General features: G+C 41.1%; 2 protein-coding genes across 3 annotated transcripts; both read left to right on the top strand.

Annotated features, from left to right (window-relative positions):
* Positions 1-694: 694 nt before the first annotated feature.
* th (tyrosine hydroxylase) lies at positions 695-7,581 on the top strand. The gene is made up of 14 exons (XM_067591102.1): positions 695-890; positions 1,138-1,221; positions 1,334-1,537; positions 2,315-2,489; positions 2,606-2,694; positions 2,792-2,859; positions 2,974-3,024; positions 3,817-3,962; positions 4,108-4,243; positions 5,398-5,467; positions 5,562-5,618; positions 5,727-5,822; positions 5,945-6,078; positions 6,762-7,581. Exons 1-14 carry the CDS (start codon positions 789-791, stop codon positions 6,919-6,921), a joined length of 1,572 nt encoding a protein of 523 aa, XP_067447203.1. The 5' UTR covers positions 695-788; the 3' UTR covers positions 6,922-7,581.
* A 2,423-nt stretch (positions 7,582-10,004) lies between these two features.
* Positions 10,005-18,182, top strand: igf2b (insulin-like growth factor 2b). 2 transcript variants are annotated; one of them, XM_067589281.1, is made up of 4 exons: positions 10,005-10,261; positions 11,146-11,296; positions 12,863-13,035; positions 14,486-18,182. In XM_067589281.1, exons 1-4 carry the CDS (start codon positions 10,187-10,189, stop codon positions 14,723-14,725), a joined length of 639 nt encoding a protein of 212 aa, XP_067445382.1. In that variant the 5' UTR covers positions 10,005-10,186; the 3' UTR covers positions 14,726-18,182. The 2 variants fall into 2 exon arrangements, with proteins under 2 accessions (XP_067445382.1, XP_067445381.1); XM_067589280.1 differs by lacking the exon at positions 10,005-10,261 and adding an exon at positions 10,678-10,821.
* Positions 18,183-24,962: the final 6,780 nt, after the last annotated feature.

Consider the following 24,962-nt stretch of genomic DNA (forward strand, 5'->3'; position numbering starts at 1 on the left):
CGTGTTGTTCTCTCTTACTTGTGTGTGCATGTGTGTGTTTTTCCACAATCAAATCTAATTTGTGAGGAGCTGTGGAGATTGGATTGACCTGATAAAGTGACTTAATTTTCCACAGTTGACTTTTTTCTGGTCTAACCTTTATGTAAAACCCTGAGGTCAAGGCTTTGATTATTGTCTAAAGATGACTACAATGTATCCAAATGTTAGTTGAAACCACACAGGTTCACCTTACATATGATGTAAATATGAATCAAATGAACATTAATTAAGAAAACAAACAAACAAACAAAAAAAACCCTTCAAAATAGCTTTTTATCGAAATTTAGACAGATCAGGAAAGTATCATTGTCTGGTGATTTTCTATTAAAATATAGAGTATTAAACAATTAAATGATAACTAATGACTTTGAATATATTAGATATTGTTTATTGCCAATATTAAAAAAAAAAATCAACACCCTTTGCATTTTATGAAGATCACTGAGAATGTGCCAAACAGGAAAATGCTCCCTGTTTCAAAATCTAATGTGTGTACTTCATAAAAGGTCCAATACTGTGTATAGACGGCTGCAAGTTGGAGATGTGTGTGTTGATTGATTAGAGTGGGATTAGCGTGTTTGACGTCAGAAACTGCAAACAAATGACCCCATAAAAAGGGGAACCTGTGGAACCTGCTGTGGGCGCACAGCACAGTCTGAGAGGTCTGAAGAGCGCCACAACTACATTGTCACTTCAGTCACTCTTTGACACGCAAGAAAATACAATACAGAAGACTTCTGCTCCTAAAGATGCCCCTTTCAACTAGCTCCACGTCCTCCTCAAAGAGCATCCGCAGAGCAGCATCCGAGCTGGAGAGATCTGACTCCATAACGGTAAGAAATATCAATAGAGTCACTTGACATCAGCCACTTTTATTTTTTTAGACTGTAGTAGTCTATGATTGTGTTAATGACATATCTAAATGATATTCACTAACAGCTCTTACACTACTGCGCGCAGATAGCTTGGCGAGCTGCCCATTACGCAGCGGCGGTGCCCAATGCGCACCACATCATATCCATATAGAAAGAAAACATGTATGCTAACATGTGTGATGTGGCAGCAATATTTTCCTACTCAGTCTTAGCTATGTCTTAGGTATACCTTGACTGCATTGCTGTTCTAATGCGCATTTGGAGATGTAAAGCGCTCCCATCAAATATCCAAAGTGATGCTCAAAAGGTAAGATAAGCTCAGCAGTTACCTCGCTTTGTTGATGTGCCAGTGTGTTCTGTCAGTGGGTTCAATCGAAGCATTTGCGATACGCATGACTTGAATTTCTCTTTTGAAACAGTCTCCAAGATTCCTCGGAAGACGGCAAAGCTTGATCGAGGACGCACGGAAGGAGAGAGAAGCCGCCGCTGCAGCTGCAGAGGCTGCAGAGGCCAGTGAACAGATTGTATTTGAGGAGGACGATGGAAAAGCGCTTCTCAACCTCTTCTTCACTTTAAGGAACTCCAAGACACCTGTGCTGTCGCGGACCCTTAAAGTTTTCGAGGTATCACAAGATATCCGCAAAGAAAGTTCTCAGGAATTATTCATATATTTAGGTTACAATAAATTATAGCCTGCCTGTGTATACGAAAGCAAAATCTGCCAAAACATTTTTTTAAAAGATTAACGTGTTTTGAAGCGTTTATATACTGTACATATACTATGCTGTGTCATTCACGAACGGATATGGGAAAGTGCATCTTTTTACTGAACAGTAAAATCCTGATTATCAGTGGAAGATGATCACTTCCAAACTCAATTTGATTTAACTGAGGTGGAAATATGGTCAATATGGTTTAGTCAGAATGCAAATAGTGCAATATCACTGGTTGGCACTTATTTGGGAGTGTTTTTAAGATGTATCAGTCCTACTGTTTTATGTGTTATGACAATATGTTTGTGTTTAATCTTGCTTTAAAAAATCTAAACTAAATAGAAGCAGTTAGCTTGAAGTTATCAGTTGGCCAAAATACAGCTTAAATCCTTTGACAAACCAGTCAGTCATAGACCAGCAGACTTTTTCCTGCCCTAAACTCATGTTACGTTTACTTTTCATTGCCATTTTGCTAAAACTCATGTTAGAGACACCCTGTGGATTTTTAAGAGATAGTTTAAATGTTTATATAACCTTGCTTTTGTCTAAAATGAAGAACGTGTATAAATAGTGTGCATCCAGAATGCAGCACAGCGAATACAAATGCACATACCCACCCTGCCTTCGTCAGCCTTCAATAGCATTCAGTAGCTGGACTTACATTTCAGTGTGTTGATTGTGTTTCAGACATTTGAAGCTAAGATTCACCATTTGGAGACACGACCATGCCGGAAGCCCAAGGACAGCCTGGAAGGCCTGGAGTACTTTGTTCGCTGTGAGGTGCACCTCTCAGACGTCAGTACTCTTATCAGCTCCATCAAAAGAAACGCAGAAGATGTTAAAACTACCAAAGAAGTCAAATGTAATGCCCTTCACTGTTTTTTATAAAATACATTTGATACATTAAATACATTGTATTCAATATTTTGCAGAAGTAATCACTAACCCAACTGAAGTTTTTCCTCTTTTCTCTACTAGTTCATTGGTTCCCAAAGAAAATAGCAGACTTGGACAGATGTCATCATCTGGTCACAAAATTTGATCCAGACTTAGATCAAGACCATCCTGTAAGTAAAGACTTTCATTACTAGGCTGGTTATTGTTGGACCAATATGTCATGACACAGAAAATGTGATCAGTGTTTGATATATTTGATTTAAACAGGGCTACACAGACCCTGCCTACAGACAGAGGAGGAAAATGATTGGAGACATTGCCTTCAGATACAGACAGTGAGATACAGCAGATTGTCTGAATACTACACAAAATTCATAAGAAAAATATGAAAAACAGACAAAACAACTAAACTTTGTTCCTAATACATTTATACATATTTCTGCCCGCAGTGGGGAGTCGATTCCCAGAGTGGAATATACAGATGAGGAGATTGGCACATGGTAAGAGCTGCTGCATGCTCATTTTCAGTTCTGTGAATACGATGTGCATGTGAAGACTGAAAATTTACACTACCAAGCATGAAATCAATATTTACACTATAAAGAAATTTGTCTTTAACTTGACCTTCCTGCTGTTTCCATATCAGAACATTATTGCATCCACTCACTGCTCACTGAGTCCCTTTCATACAGTTTCTGAGATAGTTGGATATGATTTGCCTTGCATGGGTATTTTGGTAAATTAGTTACAAATGGAAGGGTGCTATCAAAGCAGTCTATGTGTGGCAGCTTGAGCTCGTCTGAGCGTAAAATGTATCTGTGAGATTGACAGGAATAGTTTACAAGTCAGAACAGTTTCACTTGTATCATTCATTTTGGTTACTTCTAAAAATGTATGATTCCATCAATTACAAGTTACTAAAGAGTCCATGTGATTATAGATTTGTGAGGCAAGTTTATTTATGTAACAAGAAAGCAATTCAAACTGCTTTACATAGCACTTAAAATGGAATTAAGATAAAATATAAAATAACCACACAGCAATATAAAAAGACATGTAAATAGGATTTGAAAATAATAACATAAAACAGAGGATAAAAATAATATACATTTGAAGAAAACTGATTAAATGTACATGTAAATGATTTACAATTGATTTTATTATCATTCATTGTTGCACAATACACCAATCAGAGGTTTCTACCCATTTTTTATATTCAAGAAGGAAACAAGAAAGATTTTATTTGAAAAAAGAGATCAGATTTTTTTTAATGCATTTATATCCCTAAATAGGAGGGAAGTCTACTCAACCCTGAGGGACTTGTATTCCACTCATGCCTGCATTGAATACCTTGAGGCCTTCCGTCTGCTGGAAAGGCATTGTGGGTACAGTCCAAACAACATTCCCCAGTTGGAAGAAGTGTCACGCTTCCTCAAAGGTAAAGACGGGATAAAAAAAAATGATATGACATGTTAACACACACAGCAGAGCTGATGTTTAGGGAATACACTGTTAATCAACCTATCTCTATGTCTCTCTCACCCGCCTCCTGAACACACACACACACACACACACACACACAGAGCGTACAGGTTTCCAGCTGCGTCCTGTGGCAGGTCTGCTCTCAGCCAGAGATTTCCTGGCCAGTTTGGCATTCCGGGTGTTCCAGTGCACCCAGTACATCCGACACGCCTCCTCTCCTATGCATTCCCCAGAGCCGTGAGTACATCTGTGACTCCTCTTGCTTCTCTCATCAAATCCTGCCACACATTTTGGCCTTTGCCATCGAAAATATGTGTGCTGTCAATGTCTCTAGGATAATGTTGAGTAAACCTCCCAGTAAACCTCTCGCTCTGTCTCTCAATTCATCTTGATGAAACTAACTGTTGACATGTTATTTTGAACATGTTGACAAAGCAAATACATCAACGAAGAGAGAGCATAAGATACATAAATTCACAAAAAAGTTAAAATACAAAGCGCATAGAATAAAACAACTAGTTACTGATAACAAACATTGATGAAGTGAGAAACACTTCTTGATTTAGAAATAGAGCACAGGAAAAAAAATCTACTCATTGCTATGCATAAAGTAGAATTGAAACAATAAGTCAATAAACCAATAAGTCAATTGACAGAAAATTATTTAGCTGCTAGTTTGATAATTGATTCATTGTTTGAGTCACTTTTTTCAAGCAAAACTTTTAATCATTGTCTGGTTCCAGTTTCACCAATATGAGGATTAGCTGCTTCTCTCTGTTTTTTTGTTTATCATATTAAACCGAACGTCTTTGGGTTTTAGATTGCAATCAACATTTTTTTACATTTTATACATAAGAAGTATAATCAAGAGTATGATCAACAGATTAACCCAAAATAAAAGTAATTTAAAAGCCTAACAAGAGACAAGGACTGCAAATAAATACAAAACAAATAAATAACTGTTGGTTCCATCTCTAATGTAAAAGTTAATAGATAATTATAATAGTCCTTTTCTCCCAGTTCTGACACATGAACTGTTTCACAAAGGAAGAAGTTTAAATAAGTTCTATTCTTGAGGAAAGAAAGGAAAGTCTGTGTTTGTCTGTCTGTGTAGTCTGTGCTCAGAGAAATATTCTTTTTTTCATTTAGTTCCTTTTTTCACATTTTGGGTCATCTGTAAGAAAATGAACTTCTGTCTTCAGTTCTCCAGTTTCACAATGGGCACGGAGTTATTTTTCACTCTGTAACCATTGTTTTGTAATGCAACCAGTGTAAATTGCCAGTTTGTGATCCCAAAAATCTGTATTCAGTTAAATCTATCTGTGTAAGGTTTTTTTTCAGTTTGGATCAAATATGGTCACAGTTAATTCTCTCTCTCTCTTTCTCTTCAGTGACTGTGTCCATGAACTTTTGGGCCACGTCCCAATGCTGGCTGACCGCACTTTTGCCCAGTTTTCACAGGTGAGGGGAAGATCACTGAAATTAAATTCAGGGTCTTGCAGATTGTTTCCCAATGCTGCACTACTATATTTTGATAATGGATTATCTTCTGCAGAACCTCGGTCTGGCGTCACTGGGTGCTTCAGATGAAGATATTGAGAAACTGTCCACAGTAAGGCCAGCAGTGCTTATGTAAAATGTGACATAAAAATAATTAATTGAATGTTCTTACTGGTATCCTTCCCTTTGTCAGTCACTCTCCTTATGTTTCTCCTGCCAGCTGTACTGGTTCACCGTCGAGTATGGCTTGTGTAAACAGAATGGTGAGGTGAAGGCTTACGGCGCTGGACTGCTCTCCTCTTATGGAGAGCTTGTGGTGCGTTCCGGCATGTTTTCTCTGCTTAATGTACTTATCTTTCCCAGAATTAAAAAAAAAAAGTACAATAATCACAGCCACCATCACCTCATTCTCCATCTTTTTATTTCACTTGAATCCAGCACTCTCTGTCCGATGAACCAGAGACGAGGGAGTTCGAACCAGAGGCTGCAGCGGTGCAGCCCTATCAAGACCAGACATACCAGCCTGTCTACTTTGTTTCTGAGAGTTTCTCTGATGCCAAGGAGAAATTCAGGTACTTCACTATATGTTTTGTTTTTTTATTTGGACTCACACAACATGCAAATATGAAAGAATGTACAGAGAAAGAGAGAAGATGGAAAAAATAAAAAGATAGAGAGATAGAGGTTATGTAAGGACAAGGTCAGAAAACAGCCAGCCAACCCCTGAGGCCACAAACTTTTGTAGGTCAACCATAGCAGCCAGAAGACAGCTGTTACTAATGTAGTCTTTCTTACCAAGGCAAAACGCTGTAGTTTTATTTGGCAAAAACATCAAATGTTGCACGCCCTGCAAAACAAGTAGCTTTAGTGAGTGTTTTGACAGTATTTGGTCTCTAGTAGAATATAGCACATGACATCCCTGCCACACTAGATGTAAAAATATCTGCATGTGAATGTTTGTAAAAGAATAGCAAATATGAAATAAAGTACCATTATACATTCTTATGTGGTGCTGATACAAGCAGGATAGTCCAGTTTCTATTAAGTGTATATGCATATACAGCACTTCAGGTCAAACTACGACTGGGGGAAACTTTTTTCTAGTCAGTTAAAGGGAAGTTTCCTCTGGCCAAGTGAAATATTTGGGTGTACAATTCTAAGACGGGGCAGCTTTATGAAGAGCTCAAAGATATCCTCACCTTTGAGTTCTTATTTTTCTGTTTTCTGATCTCTTTATATCTTAATCTTTGAGCAGGACATATGTGGGCGGTATCAAGCGTCCATTTTCGGTGAGGTTTGATCCATACACCAGCAGCGTCGAAGTCCTGGACAACCCACTGAAGATCCAAGGAGGCCTGGAGGGTGTGAAGGATGAGCTTAAGGTTCTGGCAGACGCCCTCAGTGTTTTGTCATGATAATGCCCATATCCAGTCTGTGACCCTCCTGCTGTTGTTTGCTTCCTCTCCGCTGCGCTCTGCAACGTCTGATGTGTGACGAGACCAGTGTGTTCGTCTTTCTGTGCTGTACCTCCTGTATGAAGCTGTTTATGATGAGTTGTCGCTTGTTGTGGCTGGCCGACAAGGTTGCAACCATTAAAACCTCAATACGCAGTGAAGGCAAAGTTTCCAAAGATGTTTAACGCCTTGCTGGGTGTGGATCCATTTGTGAAATGATGGGGGGTTTATCAACTGGGCCATTCATGCTTTTAAAGAAAAAACTGTGTTGTCTGAGAAATATGACAAAATCTGAACCAAAATCAAAGGGAACTGTGATAATGAATGTATTAAAAGATAAGTAAATGGGTATGTTATAGTTATTTTAAAATCAAAGAAACATAAATGTACAATGAAGATTAAAGTGTATATTTAAATCATATTTATTTTATTTAGAAAAAAATATCTCTGCTGTGTTACAGGCTTTATTTTCCACATATGTGAATTTAGTATTTGGGTCTCACCTATAAATCTGCTGATTTATTTGGTTTAATGCTGATTTTGTCTTGCAGTGTAAATGCATAATAAAATATACAAAAATTAAAAAAAAAACTTCCATGTAATTACTGCTTCAGTAAAAAGAATATGTGAAATAATAAAGAATCACAAATGAACATTTTGTTGTCATGTTTACATAATCTATCAAGCTTTTATTACAACTCCTGTGGAAAAACATGTATATATGTTTATCTGTTTATCTCATGCATGAGCCGACATAAATCCTTTAATCATATGGATCCTCCTTTAATGATGCCTGGTTTACATTTGTCTACCACAAGAGGGAGCAGTCCAGTAGCTCATACGTGCCTGATGTTATATTAAAATCACAGCAGATTCTTATTGAACTATTAAAGGAACAAATCTGCTTATTGCTCTCCTCCTGTCTTCAACCGCAATGGCCTATTTTACAATTTTATGATATGTTAAAAAAAACCCAATACAAAATAAACTCATGAAGGAGTAGACAGAGGAAAAAATGCTTTATAAATACATAAATTGATGTCAGATATAATATTTACTAGCATCACAAAAACAATCAGGATTAATCCAACTTAAATTAATAGAACAATTATTAATACATACAATACATTATTGTGGGCTAGGTGTACATATTATTATGGACCATAAAGAAAACTATGTAACTGTGTCTTGAACCATTGTTTAGTCAAATTTGAAAGGACAAACCTCTGAGAGTTTGTCGGGCAGAGCTCCTGCTGGTCAGGTTTAGGTTATGATGTCAGATCCTGGATCAGCAATCCAGCTCAAACAACAGCCCTCGAACCTGTGAAAGCTGCTGTACAAACAAACGGAGTTTCGGTCGAAGACCACTAGGTGTCAGTCTGAGAGCATACCCCCTTATCTTCATCCTCTGCAGAAGCCACAGTTATATAAGGAAACCTTTACACAGTGTTATAAAGGGGAAAAAGTGAATATGGCTACTTGCTAATATGTAAAATCCCTTTTTCCAGCTTGTTGTATGCAACTATTTTTGTGTACCGTAAAACAGCTCATGCAACATCTGGATGAGGTTTTACAGCTGGATTTTTGAAAGGACAAAGTGTGTTTGACATCTGCCGTCCACAATGTGTGACTGATGCTTTATCAGTTTTTGTTGTTTGTTTGTTTTTTTAGTTAGTGAGCAGCCAAATGTCACGTTGCGCAGTTTCTTCATCACTTTATCCCTCCCTCCTACCTCTTCCTCATATGATGCAGCTTCAGTGACCCAAAGCTCTGACAGCACATATTTCTGCATCAGTCAGTCAATGACAGTCAGTGCTGCTGCATCATTCTCCTCCTCTGTGTCAACCCCGGTATATGCTCAGGTAAGACAACCGTTCAGACCTGCGAATACTCCCGTTTTTCCCGACTTTCTCCCGTATTTCAGAGCCATCTCCCAGCGCCCTCCCATTTTGTTGTTTCTCCCGGGAAACTCTCGAAATTTGCATGGCCCTCAAACTTTATTATGAATAATCGTCATACACGGATCCCTAAATTTCGTATGTTTGTCTGGTGTTATCCAAGTTGCCAGATCGTCTATGAAACACAATCCACGCACACTACATACAATTTCAACTCAGCTGTCACCGCAACCTGGCAACCCACTAAACGATTCAAGGGGCGTGTGCGCAGCTGCTCTCTGCGCAGGCAGGCGGGCCAGGTAACTGCTGTCAAGATGTCAGAGCAGGACGGCGTTCCTCCTTGAGAAAAAAAAATCCAAATACACCTGCAAATGTAAGCAGAGTTGGACTGAACAGTTTCCATTTATAGCTGCTAACATAAATTGCTATTTGTTTTCTACTGCAACGACGTCAAAAAGCGACGTCACTATGAACGCTTGGCCGCCACAAGTCAGTTATCCCTGTGGTAACTTTTCTGACACCTCCTGCTTAAAACCCAAAAAAGTCAGAAGGATTAGTGTTTGTGTGATAAATTGATGTTGAAGTTTTGTCATAAATATAAATGAAGCTGGTAATTTATTTATTTGTTTGTTTATTTGTTTGTTTGTTTGTTTATTTATTTATTTATTTACTACTATTACCCACCCCAACCCCCCCAAAAAGAAAAAAAAAATCTCCTGTATTTTGAAAGACAGATGTTGGCAGGTATGGGAGAACCTCTGAGATCAGCATTCACTTCATTGTCAGACACATTTGACCCCGGTGACTAGATTTGCACCTGAGCCAGAGGGAAGCCGCAGACCTCGGCCACACTGAATGTTAATCTTAATTACAGCAGGGCGGAGACATTGACATTTTTCTTGGAGTCTGAGGAATTACGTCTATTCTTGTTCAGTCTGCGTCCTGTGTGTAAACATTGTGATTGTAGGTTACAGTGCGTAAACGTGGAAAATGCCTATGGAATTGTTCCATATTTTGTGACTCTCACTCTCTCCCTCTCTTTTTCTCTTCTTGCTTTTTCTCCCTTTAAGCACTTTTCCATAAGACTGAAGAATTTTTTTTTTTTTTTTTTTTTACCAGCCATGAAGAGGAGGAGCGAGGGGGTGGGGTGTGGGTGTAATGGGCGTGTTTTGGTATATAATACTTCTCCCTGAGAAGTTTTGCCTGTCGCCTGGTCTTTGGGACAGCCTCTCACACATCATCTCTATAGCCTCACCAACTGGGAAACTAACTCACCTGCAATCCTGCAACCAAATAACCCCCCAACGTTTTGACTACTGCCATCTGACATGGAGACCCAGCAAAGACACGGCCACCACTCACTTTGCCACACCTGCCGGAGAACGGAGAACAGCAGAATGAAGGTAACCAGCGGGAACAAATAGTTTTATACTCTCCGGTCGCACTGTTCGGGTATTGAAAGACCTCTGGCAGTTTTATAACGATATTTTCTTGGCTTTATTATTGAGAAAACCGCTTCGGGTTGAGCAGATGCATTGCGCGCATCATGTTTTGACCAATATGAGCTGCCTGACATCTCTTAATTTGCATGCAACAGAGAAAGTTCAAGATGCATAAATTACGTGGGGAGCGCCTGAAGCTTTGAGCCATTTGTGCAACAGGTTACCTGAAAGGACTGAAGGAAAAGACTTACGAGGTATTCTGTTCGTCTCTCGTCTGGATGGTGCGCCGTTCGCAGGACTCGGAGCAAACAGCTGGTCTTTTTGCCCGCAGATAGGGGGCGGTAGGTCTGAGGGTCAGTGAGCTCACTACAGGGTGAGCAAGGGGAAAATATATGCTGAGTCTGGCTTTTCTGCTAGTTAACTATCGAGCAGCCGGTCTTGCAACTTTTGGAGAGTTGTGTAAGAGGGTGAAAGCCAGAGATACTGTCTACTTTTTCCTCCAGAATAAGCACTTCTCTCAGGTGCGACATAGTGACAGTGGCTGATAACATTCAACGGGGTAAAACTGCACATTTGGCATCATTTGTCTCACGCAATGGGCTTTCGTGAGTTAGTAGGTCAATACATAGAAGAGCATCTAACACTGGAAGTCGTACATCTTGTACAAGCGTGCTAAATGCGTGTGCGTAAAGAGTGGATCCTCGTATATCACACTGAAAGGCAACATCTGGCTGTCATCGGAGAGTCTTTAGAAAATATTATATGTCATCACTGCTGAAATGTGTGGCTGCATTTGTTGACTCGATGCTTCATTCAGCAATGTGTGTGTGTGTGTTTGTCTGCAGGTCAAGAAGATGTCTTCGTCCAGTCGTGCGCTGCTGTTTGCACTGGCCCTGACGCTCTACGTTGTGGAAATGGCCTCGGCAGAGACGCTGTGTGGGGGAGAGCTGGTGGATGCGCTGCAGTTCGTCTGTGAAGACAGAGGCTTCTATTTCAGTAGGTTTCAAAGCATTTCAAGTTTTCACAATGGGCTGCATTTTATTGCATTGTCTCTGCTGTTCATTCGCACACATCTGTTTGGATAGCTGAGACTATCGCTCCGTCTGTGGCCGTGTGGTATGCGTGTTTGGTATTTTTCTTTCTCACGCACTCACACACGCACACACACACTGACTGAGAGACAGAAAGAGAGAGGGAGAGAGGGAGAGAGAGAGGGAGATTATAGCCAGCTGCGTGTCTCAAGACCTCGTCCAGGCGGCTCTGCTGAGTGTGCGCATTCTAGCCCATACTGTACCTCTCATTGCATATGAAAGGCCGGCGAGCTGTGAAGGCACACACGACTCAGCGCGACACAATGGGCCGCTTGTTTACCAGTAAAGTAATAGCACCCCAAGAGGCATACCAGTCACCTCAGCACCAGTGTTCCCAGGCCAGGCGACCACACTGATGAGTCGGAGGGGGTGGAGAAGGGAGCTGTTTTTGATGTCAGGTTAAGAGGAAAGATCATTAACATCAATTCTGATCATTGCTTCCATTGTGGTGATGATGGGAGTAGCTGTAAAGCATTATGGGAAAGCATTGTGGTAGCTGTTAATCCTCAAATGGATAAGCTTCTGTTTGCACAGTCAGTGCAGTGTTTGCGACAAACATAACTTTCCTCAGATATCAGTCTCTGAAGCAGAAAAGGTATTAGCTATGTCCCACCCACTGTTTTCACCTTTGACAGACAGGCTGTTTCTTTGTGTGCTGCTTGCCACAGAAGCCTTTCTTCAATCAGAGAGATCATTATCCAATTTGGGCCAACATAGATATGCTTCCTCCTTCTCCTTTTTGCCTTCTCATCCCCCCCGGATCACCCGCTCTTTTTCTCTCATGTTCCTCTTCCTGCAATCAAATCTAGCCTTCTCTCTCATGAGATTTCTCTAACATTGTGTGGGGTGCAGGACTTCAAACAAGGCCTTTATTGATTGCGGATAGTGGTCCCCTGTGCAACATGCTAACCCTCCACCCCCTCACCTGATTCTTCTGTACCTTTCTCTCTACTGCCTTTACTTTCTTCCTCTTGTTTTGCATTCTTTTCCTGTGTTTTGACCCTCACACACCCTCTCTCTGCACTGATCCCTTGCCTCCTGTTTTCTCTACCTCTCTGCCCCTCCTCTCCCTCCTCATCCTCTTTATCTCTGCTGACTTGACAAAGGACAAGGTCACAGAAGAGTTTCCATTTTATGTATTTGCTCACTCAAAGGTCTGTCTGAGAGCTCAGCTGTCTGTCTCCATCACTCTTCTGGTGTCTACATTGCAGGGTGTTTACTCGTGTATTCACTCATTAAAGGACTTCCAGATAGCCCTAATCAGATTATCCTCTACAAACAAAAAGATTTGTTGCAGTTGGTCATAGATTTCCTTTTATCCTCTTTGCTCCATGGACTGCTATGATTGTCAAAGTAATCCTGCGAAAACAACCTAGATTCATTTCTGATGCCAGTGTTGTGTTCTCTGCATTAGATCTCAGGCCCACCCTCCTCATCACCTTTCCTCATCCCTCACTGTGTTTCTCCTCAGGTAGGCCCACCAGGGGTAACAACCGGCGCACCCAGAACCGTGGGATAGTAGAGGAATGTTGTTTCCGTAGCTGTGACCTCAACCTGCTGGAGCAGTACTGTGCCAAACCCACCAAGTCCGAAAGGGACGTGTCGGCCACCTCTCTACAGGTCATACCCGTACCACTAAAACAGGTACGTCTCATCAACAACAACACACCAGTATGGGAAACAATGCCTGTCCCCATCTTTATCTGTCCTCCCATCTCCTGTGCCTCCATTCGCCTCTGCGCATCACCCCTATGTCCTGACACTGAGTACAGACTAAAACCCGCACAAAAGACTGGTTTATCTTGTTCAATGGTTAATCGTAAGCAGTTACCTTCCATGCAAAGTGCTGACCATCATGGAAAACATCACGACAGTCACAGCACATTATATTGAGGAAAAGGCAGAGTCACTCACAGACTTGAGTGTGTGTGTGCGAGTGAGAGAGAGAGAAAGTCTGTGAGATGCTGGGGACTGCTGGTCCGTAACAAAACAGTGTGTTCTGAGTGTGTGATTATTAGTCACGGAACAGCAAGCTCTGCGAAACTGGCATGCATTTTGATCTGTGCGGTCAAAAACACCTGACCTGGCCAGTGGAGTGTTTTTTGAAATATGCCACAAACTTGCAGGGAATCGCCAAAGTGTTTCGGGTCCTTTCATTGCGGTCACAAGACTGAGCTGTGGCTGTGTTCCAGGCCTCTTAAAATCCCTCCAACCTTCCCTTAGACAAGAAAAGATGTTTATAATGTTTCTGGTTTGGCTTGTTAGGAAATCAGTTTCAGTGGCGAGAGATTCCTAGTGATGTAAACAAAAACAAAAAATAAATAAATATTGCAAATGTCAGGGGGAAAGTAATGGACCCTCTGTCTGAAATGCAAAAAAAGAGGCTGCTAGGGAATTAGTTGGGACATGTCCCTGGTTTGTCTGGGCAGGGAGACTTGATGGGTACAGCCTGCTCCGAGGGCCAGCTGTTCTTAGGCTATTGAGCGGGCCTGGAGTGAATGAAGGGGGATAAACACTCTTCAAGTGGCAGGACCAAAACAAGCCATTCAGATGGAGCACTGGCTACTCACGCATAAATTCTAGCTTCGCTGTTACCACTCCCACTTTTTCTCAATCTGTGGAGCTCAGCACAACACTTAACACTGTTTAAAAGAGTTTGCTGTGTAAGATTAGAGGTTTTGAAATGACAATGTTTTTATATATTGTGTCATTCGGGAGGCTGCAGAGGTTAGTCAGTTCAGCGGGTCGTTGGGTGAACAACGACGTGCTCGTCTTATGTATATGAGGCGAGTGACCGCCCTTCCCTTTGACAGTATGTTAAAGAGGCTGAACTAAGCACTTGTTGACAGCTTCTCTCAGTCAAGGGAACCAAAACAAGGAGCAGTTGGAGGCAAGCGGAGTCTGTTATGACGCTCTGCGCTATAAGAATGACATTTGATTTCCATTTGACTGGCCCAACAATGACTGAATGTTTTCACAAAATAAACAAGGCTTTCCTCCATTGTAATAAGCATTGCACAGTATCTTATCACCCCTAATGAACTGACTCCCTCTTTTCCCTTTTTCCTCTATTTTCGCCTGCACGCCACAATAGGAAGTCCCAAGGAAGCAGCATGTGACCGTGAAGTATTCCAAATACGAGGTGTGGCAGAGGAAGGCGGCCCAGCGGCTCCGGAGGGGTGTCCCCGCCATCCTGAGGGCCAAAAAGTTTCGGAGGCAGGCAGAGAAGATCAAAGCCCAGGAGCAAGCAATCTTCCACAGGCCCCTGATCAGCCTGCCTAGCAAACTGCCTCCCGTCTTGCTTGCCACGGACAACTATGTCAACCACAAATGAGCCCGCTGCCAGCCCTTTGCACAGACAAGAGTTTGGAGGGAGAAAAAAAGACTAGGGGATTATAGCTTTGTCTCTGACGTCATTTCTGTGGCAGTCCACTTTGACCTCCCCTGCCCTGTCCGAGCCCACCAATCCCTCCCCCTGCTCTCATCCACTACTTCTTGACCCCCTGCCCCTTCTCTAATGCCCCCCCATCCCCGCCCACCCACCCTCCTCCGGCACACAAACATGCCTTCACATTCTTCCTGTCTGAGGTCTTTCGCTCCCTCTCTCTTTCAGTCACTGACACAAAAGGCACAAACACAAATGATGAACAAAAAGTTAACAATTCGGCTGAATGCAATTCAGGTGGATCCTTAAGCAAAAGAGAAAAGGGAAGGGAGAAAAGAAGATGAAAGAGATCTGTGGTTTGCAAGTGTCAAGAGGACACCCAGCGGAATGTTTTTTTTTTGTCCTTGTGGAAGACAACTGAAAGTGAAGAGCAGCTTGCATGAAAGAATCCATTCCACATCATTTTTCCTGAGGCAAAAAGAAAATCTCTGTTAGTTCTTTTTCTTATTAGTTTGCACCTCTACCTATAAAGGGACTTCCACACTGTAAGGAATTATTTTGTAAAATTAGATTCCTGTTCCAGCACCTTTTGATCACAAACAAAAAGCAGAAAAGAGTCTGCAAAATTGCACATTGCCACGGATTACGTCAAAGTAAAGAAAAAAATGGCACTATTTTTTTATGAACAATGAACGTGTAGCTTAAAAAAATGTCATGGTGCTAGCTTTGGGAATGGACTCAAAGAAGAGGTTGAAAAGCACGTTTTTTTTTCTTTGAATGAATATTAAAACTTTCCGTTTTAAGGAAAGTGTGACTTTTTTTTAAAAAAAAAAAAGGAAAATAAAGGATATGGGGGAGCTCCTGGCAGTGGCAATGTCAAGGGGGAAGTGTCACTGAGAAAAGATACGGGCTGTGTTGGCATCTTGGCTCACAGCGAGTACTAGCGGCTGCTCATCACTAGCTTGCCAGCATAAGCGGCAAGGGGGACCTGAGACCCAGTCCCTGTTCCTCCTGTCCCTCTGAGGCTGCCGGACACAGGGAGCAGTGTGGGGACATATATGGGACACCGTGGACTGCCTGGATTTGGACAGTACTACAGTTCTGGGACAGTACTTCCTGTTTGCCATGGCTTTGCAGACTGCTCTGACAGGAAGTAACATGGCATGGACAAAGAGCGAGTGGGATAATGATGATTATATTTTATTTTGTCTTTTTTTCCTGTTTTCTTTTCATATCAATGTTTCAATGAAAAAAAAGGAAAACCCCGTCAGTTTCTGGTACCGTGACATTCCTGTTTTTCCAAGTTAGGCATTTTTTTTGTTTCCATGGTTATTGTTATGATGTTATTTTACAGTTCTAAAGAAAGGCACAAAAATTTCGATTCAAAGGGAAAAAAACAGCAATAATGTCAACTAACATTTTATTTTTATTGTATATCAGTAGTATTCACATGCTTTTGCCTGAAAACAAATACTTGAATATATATATATACATCTATATATATATATATATATATAAATATAGATATATAATTAGTTTCCAGGGACGTTGTGTTATTTTCCTTTAGTCTGAGCTGTATCTTGCGTAATGAGCCGCCAAGCTTTTTTGTTTGTTTGTTGAAATACAAATAAGGGCACTGTATAAAGGCATTATTTATTTTGTTATAAAATATATTTGAAAAATTGGTCCAAATAATATACGTAGCACTGATGCTCAACTGACGGATTTATTTTGTATGATCTCTGTTTTCCAATTGGAGTTGTAAGGCTTTTTTGTAGATGCTTTGTACCAAAAATAATGTCTTTTTGTTCCTTTTTCGTTTGCCATAGTAACTTTAAATTAATATTTTAACAACAGCATAGCCTGGATTGCTTAGGCATGTTATGTCACAGAAATAGGCACATATTCTGAATACGTTGGTCTGCATGGATTTCCAGAAACCTGTCAGGGTTATCTGTGAAACGGGAAGCATCAATGAGTGACTTTATTATTGGAAAAATAACTGTTCAACATTGATTGTACTCAACCCACTATGTTTTGAAGCCACTTTAGTATTGATGGCGGAGGGAATGATGAGTCCTTCATTAAATCATTTCTTTGTAATTGTGCATGGTGTCCTATGATCTTCTAAGGAGCATTTTGCCTATGTGCCAGTGCCACTGATGTTTTCGCGTGTTGATTGGGTCATGAGGCCAGAAATGTCTGCTCAGTTGTAGATTTAGGGCTTCGCTTACATGTGACTGACACATGTGACTGACGCACAATGACACGAAACGTTGTGTTGTTGCCCTAATTGGAGGTAATACTGTCGCTATGACGCTAGTAACATCAAAGGTCACCTAAAGGTCATTGTCTATGGTGGAGAGCTTATCATCATTCAACACCTCACTGTTCTCTCTCTGTCTCTCCATCTCTCTCTCTCTGTCTATCTATCTATGTTTTCTTCTATGTCTTTGTTTGTAAAAGACAATGCCTCTGATCTTATGCATCAACCATATGTATCTGTATTTGCATGGAGAGGGGAGGAGGCAGGGTTGTTAGACTGCCGTTCACCCCTCAACATCTTCCAATCATCCATCCATTATGCATTTGATGAAGGGCTATCAGGCTGAACCATTTCTGAAGCAGTCAAAGCACTCAGGAAAAAAACAAAACAAAAAAAAACAAAAAAAACAATCTACGCTCTCCAAGGGAGAAGTGGAGTAGTTGCTGAGTGTAAGGGATAATCTTGTTGTGGAAGGGCAGCTGAGGTTGTTATCCATACCTGGCCACAATGATACAGCTCTCTGTGACAAACCACTGAAGCCCATGTCAGAAGCAAGGTCATTCTGTGCCACATTATAGTTTCCTCCTCTACTGTGTCATGCATCACCCCATTAAATGGAGACTTAATGGATACTCGCCATGCTGTGGTGAAGAGTCACGCCAATACTTAATATCTTCTTTCTGTCAGAGAGATCTCAATTATCAAGGCTGTGTCCTGTCTCTAATTATATTCTACTTCAGTTGTGCAACAAAGCAGGCAGTGCAATTACTATATTATTATTATTATTATTATTATTATTATTATTATTATTATTATTATTATTATTATTATTGATAATATTATTATTATATTTTCTATTTTATTCTATATTTTCCTGCTAGGACTGCATTCATTCACTATTGTAATGTTCAAACAGGCTACTCTAGTGTTCTTATGAATGGCGTGAAAGACAACCACTTCTTTTCGCTGAATATGAAGAGATATCTTGCCAAGCAATGGCAACTTTTTCTGTGTCAGTAGCTCACTCAGCCTGTGTGTATTTTATTGATTTAACCTCTGCACGCTAGAACGTCCGAAATGCACAATTCATGTACTTTCATTTTTAATATCAATAAAAAAAACATTTTATCAAACATACAACGTCTAAAAGAGTTACTGCTTTGTTCAGTGTATTTGCCAGCCTCGGATGTTTTCTGTATGTTCAGATTGCATGTGTGTTTACACTTTTCTGTGCGTGTTGAGCTTGAGGGCCATTTTTGAAATCTTTTAATATCAGTTAAACCTTATGTGCCCTGTAAATGATTTATTACATCTTAAGGCCTTGCAAAGAATCTCCAGCTGCTTTTAGCACCCTCTCTTTTCCTCTCACCCACCCTCCCCTCTTTTTCCTCTCTTTTCTCTCCATCTCTGCCTGCCTCCGTGTCTGTCCGTCTGTCTCTGTCTGTCTGTCTCCTGCTCTGTCATAGGGCAAAGTGTGCAAATCAGCACTCACAGAGTGGCAAGCAGGCTTGCCGCAACTCCTCAGTCCTTTCTCTGCTGCATGCCACACTAAACCTGACCTGCTCTCACTGCCTCTGACACACCCTTGCGCACATCCATCCCTCCATCCTCCAGCAGCTTGCTAACTACTGGAGCTAGCTCCACTTCAGTAGCTAAGTTTAGTAACCGACATGTCTCAAATTATCACATGCATATTCTGAAAATGGCACGACCTTTCATTGTTGACATGCATGCACATACCCACCCATGGGATGTCTGTTACTGGGCAGATTTACAGTATAGTATCTTTGTTCCCAGAATGGAACAGTTTTGGGCACAGGGGTTATCTCGGTGCAGCAGAGTTTACTGAAGGCTTTCAGTGCTGTTATACGTAGGCAGAGTTTGAACTTTACAGTCAGAAATGGAGAAATCTACTTTTCTTTGGCTTTAGTGCAAAGTTCTGCCTTACAGTGATGAGATGCACATGTGTTGCTTCTGGGAAAGTGGAGAATCTGGTCGGTTATCATTGTAGAGGAGCCCGTGTTCTGTGTTTTATGGTCATAAATTGCTCAATTAAATTACCTTTGCCTGTCTCATGAAACCTTATTGCCCTACTAAGGAGTCCACCCTCATGCAAAAAGAGGGAAAAACACTCAGCTGGAAGTGTATGCTGTCAAAAACAGTTCATTTCTGAAAGATGGCTAGAGGCTGAACAAGTTCACACATAATCGTGTATGTACTGTACCTGCATGCAAACACAGGCAATGATCACATATTTTCACCTCTCTCTGCAAATGGATTCTGCACTAATACTTTATTCCCCTCACTGATAAATGTGTTATTGGTGCAGTGGTGTTAAAGTGTTGTTCCCAATAAAATATTAAATTCTCGCTGACTTTTTTTTTTTTTAACCTACTGGCAGGTGCTTGCGCATGTGTATGTGTTCTCCAGCACCCGTTCTCAGACTGAGCCCATTCCCTGCAGGTGTTTATACAATAGCATGACTCTCTTGTACTTGGTGATGAGATCAGGGACTCTCTGGTCCTCGGGGCTCGTCACGTCAATGCTGTTCTTGACGGGACAGCATTTGGCACAACATAAGTCAGTCAAAACAAGCCAAACCCAGCCGCAGTGCGCCAAGTCATATACTTGTTTTCCTGACTATTGACTTTGATGGGTAGGTTGGTTAGATCTTGTCAAGATCATTAAAGCTGATACATCAGCGGTGTGGCATCGTAAAAAAGAAAAGGAGGAGATTTCAATGTAGTTAGACAGATAGAAAATTACATTCATATCTATTGAGGTATTGTATTAATGTCCTATTCATGCAAAGACCTCAGCAGAACTAAAAAAGATGTCATTTCTGTCATTCATTTTTCTTGTGTCCAAGGTATGTGTGTAATTTTGGAAGGTACATTTTTAACTTGTTGTCAAATCTAAATTTACATCTGCTTCTAAATCTGGTACCTATATATAATCACTATAACATTATCCTAAATAAGTAAACAATAGCAAGAGCGCAGAAATGCCACCTCAACCTAAACTGGTAGAGCCAGATAAACCATAAATCCCAACCCACGCATCCATCCCCATCAGAGAGGCCTCCTGAATTGTGGAGCGGAGTGTAGATGTGGGTGGCACAACTCTCCCAGGCCTGACATTGGAAACTGCCAAAGAGCACACTAGAGTTAGTTGTGGTTGGCCGGATGCACGGGATGCATGTAAGGCCAGGCCAACTATTGAGGCACAGGGTTTGGCAAGCCCAGACCATCACAGCCCAGCGTGGCCACACAGGCCAATTAAGACAGGCCTTCTCCTCTCCTTTCTTCTCCTCCCCTCCTCTGTCTCTCTCTCATCTTTCCCTTTCTCTTTATCTCTCACTTTCTCTCTTGTACTCCCTCTCTCTTTCTCTCAATCCTCACAAAGCGTGCTCACACATTCCTCTTTTCCCACTTTGCCTCTCTAATTGCTGTGGACTGAAAAGAGGGATGGAGAGAGGGGAATGAGATTGAGAGAAAGAGACAGAGAGAGGGAGAGTCAGAGGGAAAGGGGGTCATACCACAGAACCTCTATGGCCAGGACAGACTGTACTGGCCCCCTGGAATAGTCAAAACTCCTGTGTGCGGTGTGTATGGGGCAGAGCATCCAGCCTTCTCTCTCTCATTAATTACACAGAAATATAAACTATTTGGCTAATTTCCCCCAAAGAGCTTAATCCCATGACGAAAAATATAATTCAATCTACATCCTTGCATGGGCTCTGAGATGGTTACAGCAGAGCCAGAGCATAAAGAGGGGATTGTGTTTCTTCAGTGCCCCACAAAACTATCTAATTGTTGATTCCTAATCAACCAGGAGCTGCGAAGAGGCTTTCCTAATTATGTAACCGTAGGTTCTGACAACAAAGAAGTGGAAGTTTTAGTTGATTTTGCACAAAGTAAAACTGTGTGAGGAGAAAAGAAGAGGGTTGGGGAATTGAATTTTCCACTTGATTAAATCTATGTTTGTTTATGTTGACATGGATTAAAGGTGCAGTGTGTTGAATTTAGTGGCATCTAGCGGAACAGACTTGGTAGAAATGGAACATAATATTCTGAAGTGTGTTTTAATCAGTGAGTAATCACCTGAAAGTAAGAATCATTGTGTTTTTGTTACCTTAGAATGAGCAGTAGCCCAGGACAGACAAACCAAACACTGGCTCTCAAGCCCACCTTTTGTGTGTTTTTTGCGGTTTTCAACTTTTTTGTGTGTTTGCGTTTTTTTGCGTTTTTTGCATTTTTTGCATTTTTTGCGTTTTTCACAAGTTTCGCGGCAACCATACATTCTCCTAAACGCTTGGGGGGATGGGGGGGTGCAATCTGGAACCTCACTGCTTGATGCCACTAAATCCTACACACCTCACCTTGAAGGTGTCATAATCACAATTCTTTACATACAGTAGTATATCACTAGTTAGTTAAGTGCAAAATACAGTATCAAGGGTATGAGGATGAACCTAAAATAAACTATTTGAGCGTATAAAAACAACTGCATATCAGTGTTTTTCTTTGGTCTATGTCTGATCGTCTCCTAAAAAGTATGAGAAGGATCCATACAACCCACTCACACACTAAACATAGAGCACTTTGAGTGCTACATTTGTGAAGTTTTGCAATTTTGAGGCTTTTGGTGTCTTTGTCAACACACCAGTGAAAGGTCAGAGATGGCAGACACAGCGGTGAGTGTGGATGTGACAAAATGTGTGGGATAGACTGTATTCTGGAGGGCCAGAACATGGGAAATGAGGTGGTTAAGCCATACTAAATCATAACAAAAGGGGAAGTGGTTTCCAGTGTGGTCACTGGGTCATTGCATGACAATTTCCTTTTTCTGGAAAACAAGGGGGTCACAGCTTTACACTGAAATATACTCTGTGTGTGGTGCAGAGACCGCATGGCCTATACTTATTCACAGGGGTCAAATGTTGCCCTCTGTGGCCTCTTAGTTTTAAGGTTTAAAACAATCTAAATTGTCAAAAAGGCAAATTAAAACATCAATCCACATCTACATTTTCCAACAATGGTGACCTTTATCACTTTTGGCATCTCTGAAATATTCATGGATTTGTTAAAGGCTAAATGTAATTGAAGGTGTGGCAGAAAGAGTGAAGTGGGTGGCAGTAAATGTTTAAAAGCAAAATGCTGCACTTAATTAAACAAGGAGGTCAGCATCTTGTAACGTTTAAGGTTTCTGAGTTTTTAACTTTAACATTATCCAGGTGGGTCCTTACTTCACTCTCTCAGGGCATTCATCATTGTTGCACGTCAGTGTCACTATGTGGAGGTCACCAGGCCACTACCTGGGACTACACACACACATACACACATGCAAACACACACACACAGGCACTGCCTTCCTGCCAGGCTCATTTCGGCACATACAAAGAAAGACAGTAAAGGATGCAAAACTGTGGCAGATACGCTAAATTTACTGGATACAAACATTTCAGTTAATTTAAAAAAAGAAACAATTTTAACTTTGAGACCAGAGGCAGACAATCAGTGATGCTAGCACTTGTTATGGTGGTAGAGGCAGAATAAAGCAGGCTGCACAATAACCAGGGACACTCCCCTCTATGTTTGAACAACATATAATTACAGATCAGGATAGGAGAGCCCATTCTGAGGGGAAAATAGCAATCTCTCTTAATTACAAGGCAGGCCATGATCCATACCTATCCGTCACTTCAAATAACTCTGTTGGATGACTCTGTGTTGGAGTAGCTGGCAATAATATTTCTGTTTAGGTAGAGATAAACAACACAAGCAGCGCTGAAAGGGCTACCAGATAAACTGAAATCTATGGAGTGACATCAGTAAAAATCAGCTGGTGAAACAATGCTCTCATTTCACAAAACTTTAGATTTTTGCAAGTTTCTACATTTGAAACTAAACAAATTTGATACTTGACTTGATTGATTTAAAAGAAGAAAAATCTTCCATGTGGGAACAACAACGTCTGCTAACTTCTGTTCTGCACGTTTCCCCGTTTTTATAAACCAGATCCCTGTGGATGTTATTATGTGCTTTTGAATGACAAGTGTTGAGTTGAACGTTTGTGCAACAGTTGAGTCAGTGCCAGGGTGTGTGACCAGCTGTCATGCTCACACACACATAAACAGGCTCCAGTCTCTAGTCTCCAGTGAACAGTGTCAGCATACAGCTATGGTGGAGGTTCCTCTCTCTCTGGCCAGATGAGCATTCTAGTTATCTTCCCCACATAAACAAGATAAGCTCCATTTCTTTGGCCCTCGCCAGGGCCCAGGGGTTACAGAGTTCTTTCCTTCTATTGCTCTCTTTCTCTTCCTCTCCTTGACCTTTTTCCTCCTTGTTTTTCTGCAACTTCTGCTCTCTGTGTTGTAAAGATTTCTGCAGAAACTCAGACTGCTCAAAATTTCCTCACTCATAAAAATTATCCCTTGGTAGCGAAAATGTTTAATTATATTTCAGATGATCCTGAAAACAACCAGTTTTTCTAAGAATGACAGACATTTCAAATATTGTCATACCCACACACACACACACACACACACACACACACATACACACACACATACACAGAGACAGACAAAAACATGACAGAAGAGTGCAAATATTTGTAAGGAAATTGCTTCAGAAGGACATTGCAACTGTGCCATTTGGCTGCCCCAAACCATTGTCCGTTGAGACTTGCCATGGAAGCTGGCAGCGGTTGTTTGTGTCTGCTGTGCCATCCTTCAGCTCAAGACTGTCAATTTCATTCTCATGGTTCAGTAATGCGGATGGGACGACGTCCAGAAATGCCACAACTGAAAGACTATGTATACACGCGTGTGTGTATGTGTGTGCATGTTTGTGTGTGTGTATTTAAATATAACAGCAGTGCTACCAGTCTGGCACACAACTGATGACAGCTTTCTCTGTGAAAACACACACATATACTCACTAGCATTTACACAAACATAAACAAACAGGCGTGCATACACATACATATATGGGTGAACACATGCATCCATTACTAACACATGCATGCACACTTATACACATGCACACGCAAATCTGGACACATATGCTCCTATACACACACATTTGTGTTCACGGAGCCCTGCTAATGATGGGTGGCAGTATGATGTTTGTGTGTGTTCCAAAAGAATTGGCATTACTACTAGGGCCAAATCAGCAGCCAACAGCAGCAGGCTATTAACAAAACTGTTTCTTTGTTTGCTTTTTTTCCTCTTTTTTTTTCTTTTTTTTTTCTTGAGAGGCACCAAGCAATTAATGGTCTGCCTATGGGAGACCAGTAAACTGTGCCACAGTGGAGAACATATGCACAATGATGCAAGACATGACAGAAAAGAATAGATGATATTATGCCTGGCCAGCATTCATCATTCAGAACTTTATTACGGGATGGATCAAAGAAAGACCATGTTCTGGGACAAGCTGACATCCAAAAGGGCGAGACACACTTTTGACCATCCTGACCAGTGCTACCAAGTTCAGAGCCTCCAGGCATGTACAAGAATGAGAAACAGGATGATGTGTGAGTTTGTGGTGGGAGGTAGGAGTGCCATGTTGAATGAATCCCATTCAAAACATGATAGAAAGAGAGACAACTAGGAGCAGACGGTTTGTTGCTTTTTCTCAGCCAGGTCTTTCTAGGAAAAGACTCATTTCTAATCTTAATGGTGCAAAACAAGGTTTTCATGAAGGTGAAAAAAAACAATTAGAAATGACAGGGAGAGAAGAAAATGTGGTTCATCCGTGACTGGGAGGTGGTAAAACCACAGCATTCAAATAGAAACAACAAACCTAGTAAATGGCTGGACTGTGTATGAAATGCCAGAGGGCATTTAATTCGAAATGGATACAGAAATAGCAGCATTCGGCCAACCAAAGGCGTAACTTCATCACTCATTCAGTC

Source organism: Thunnus thynnus, chromosome 5 (genome assembly GCF_963924715.1).
Source record: "Thunnus thynnus chromosome 5, fThuThy2.1, whole genome shotgun sequence".
Taxonomy (NCBI): Eukaryota; Metazoa; Chordata; class Actinopteri; order Scombriformes; family Scombridae; genus Thunnus; species Thunnus thynnus.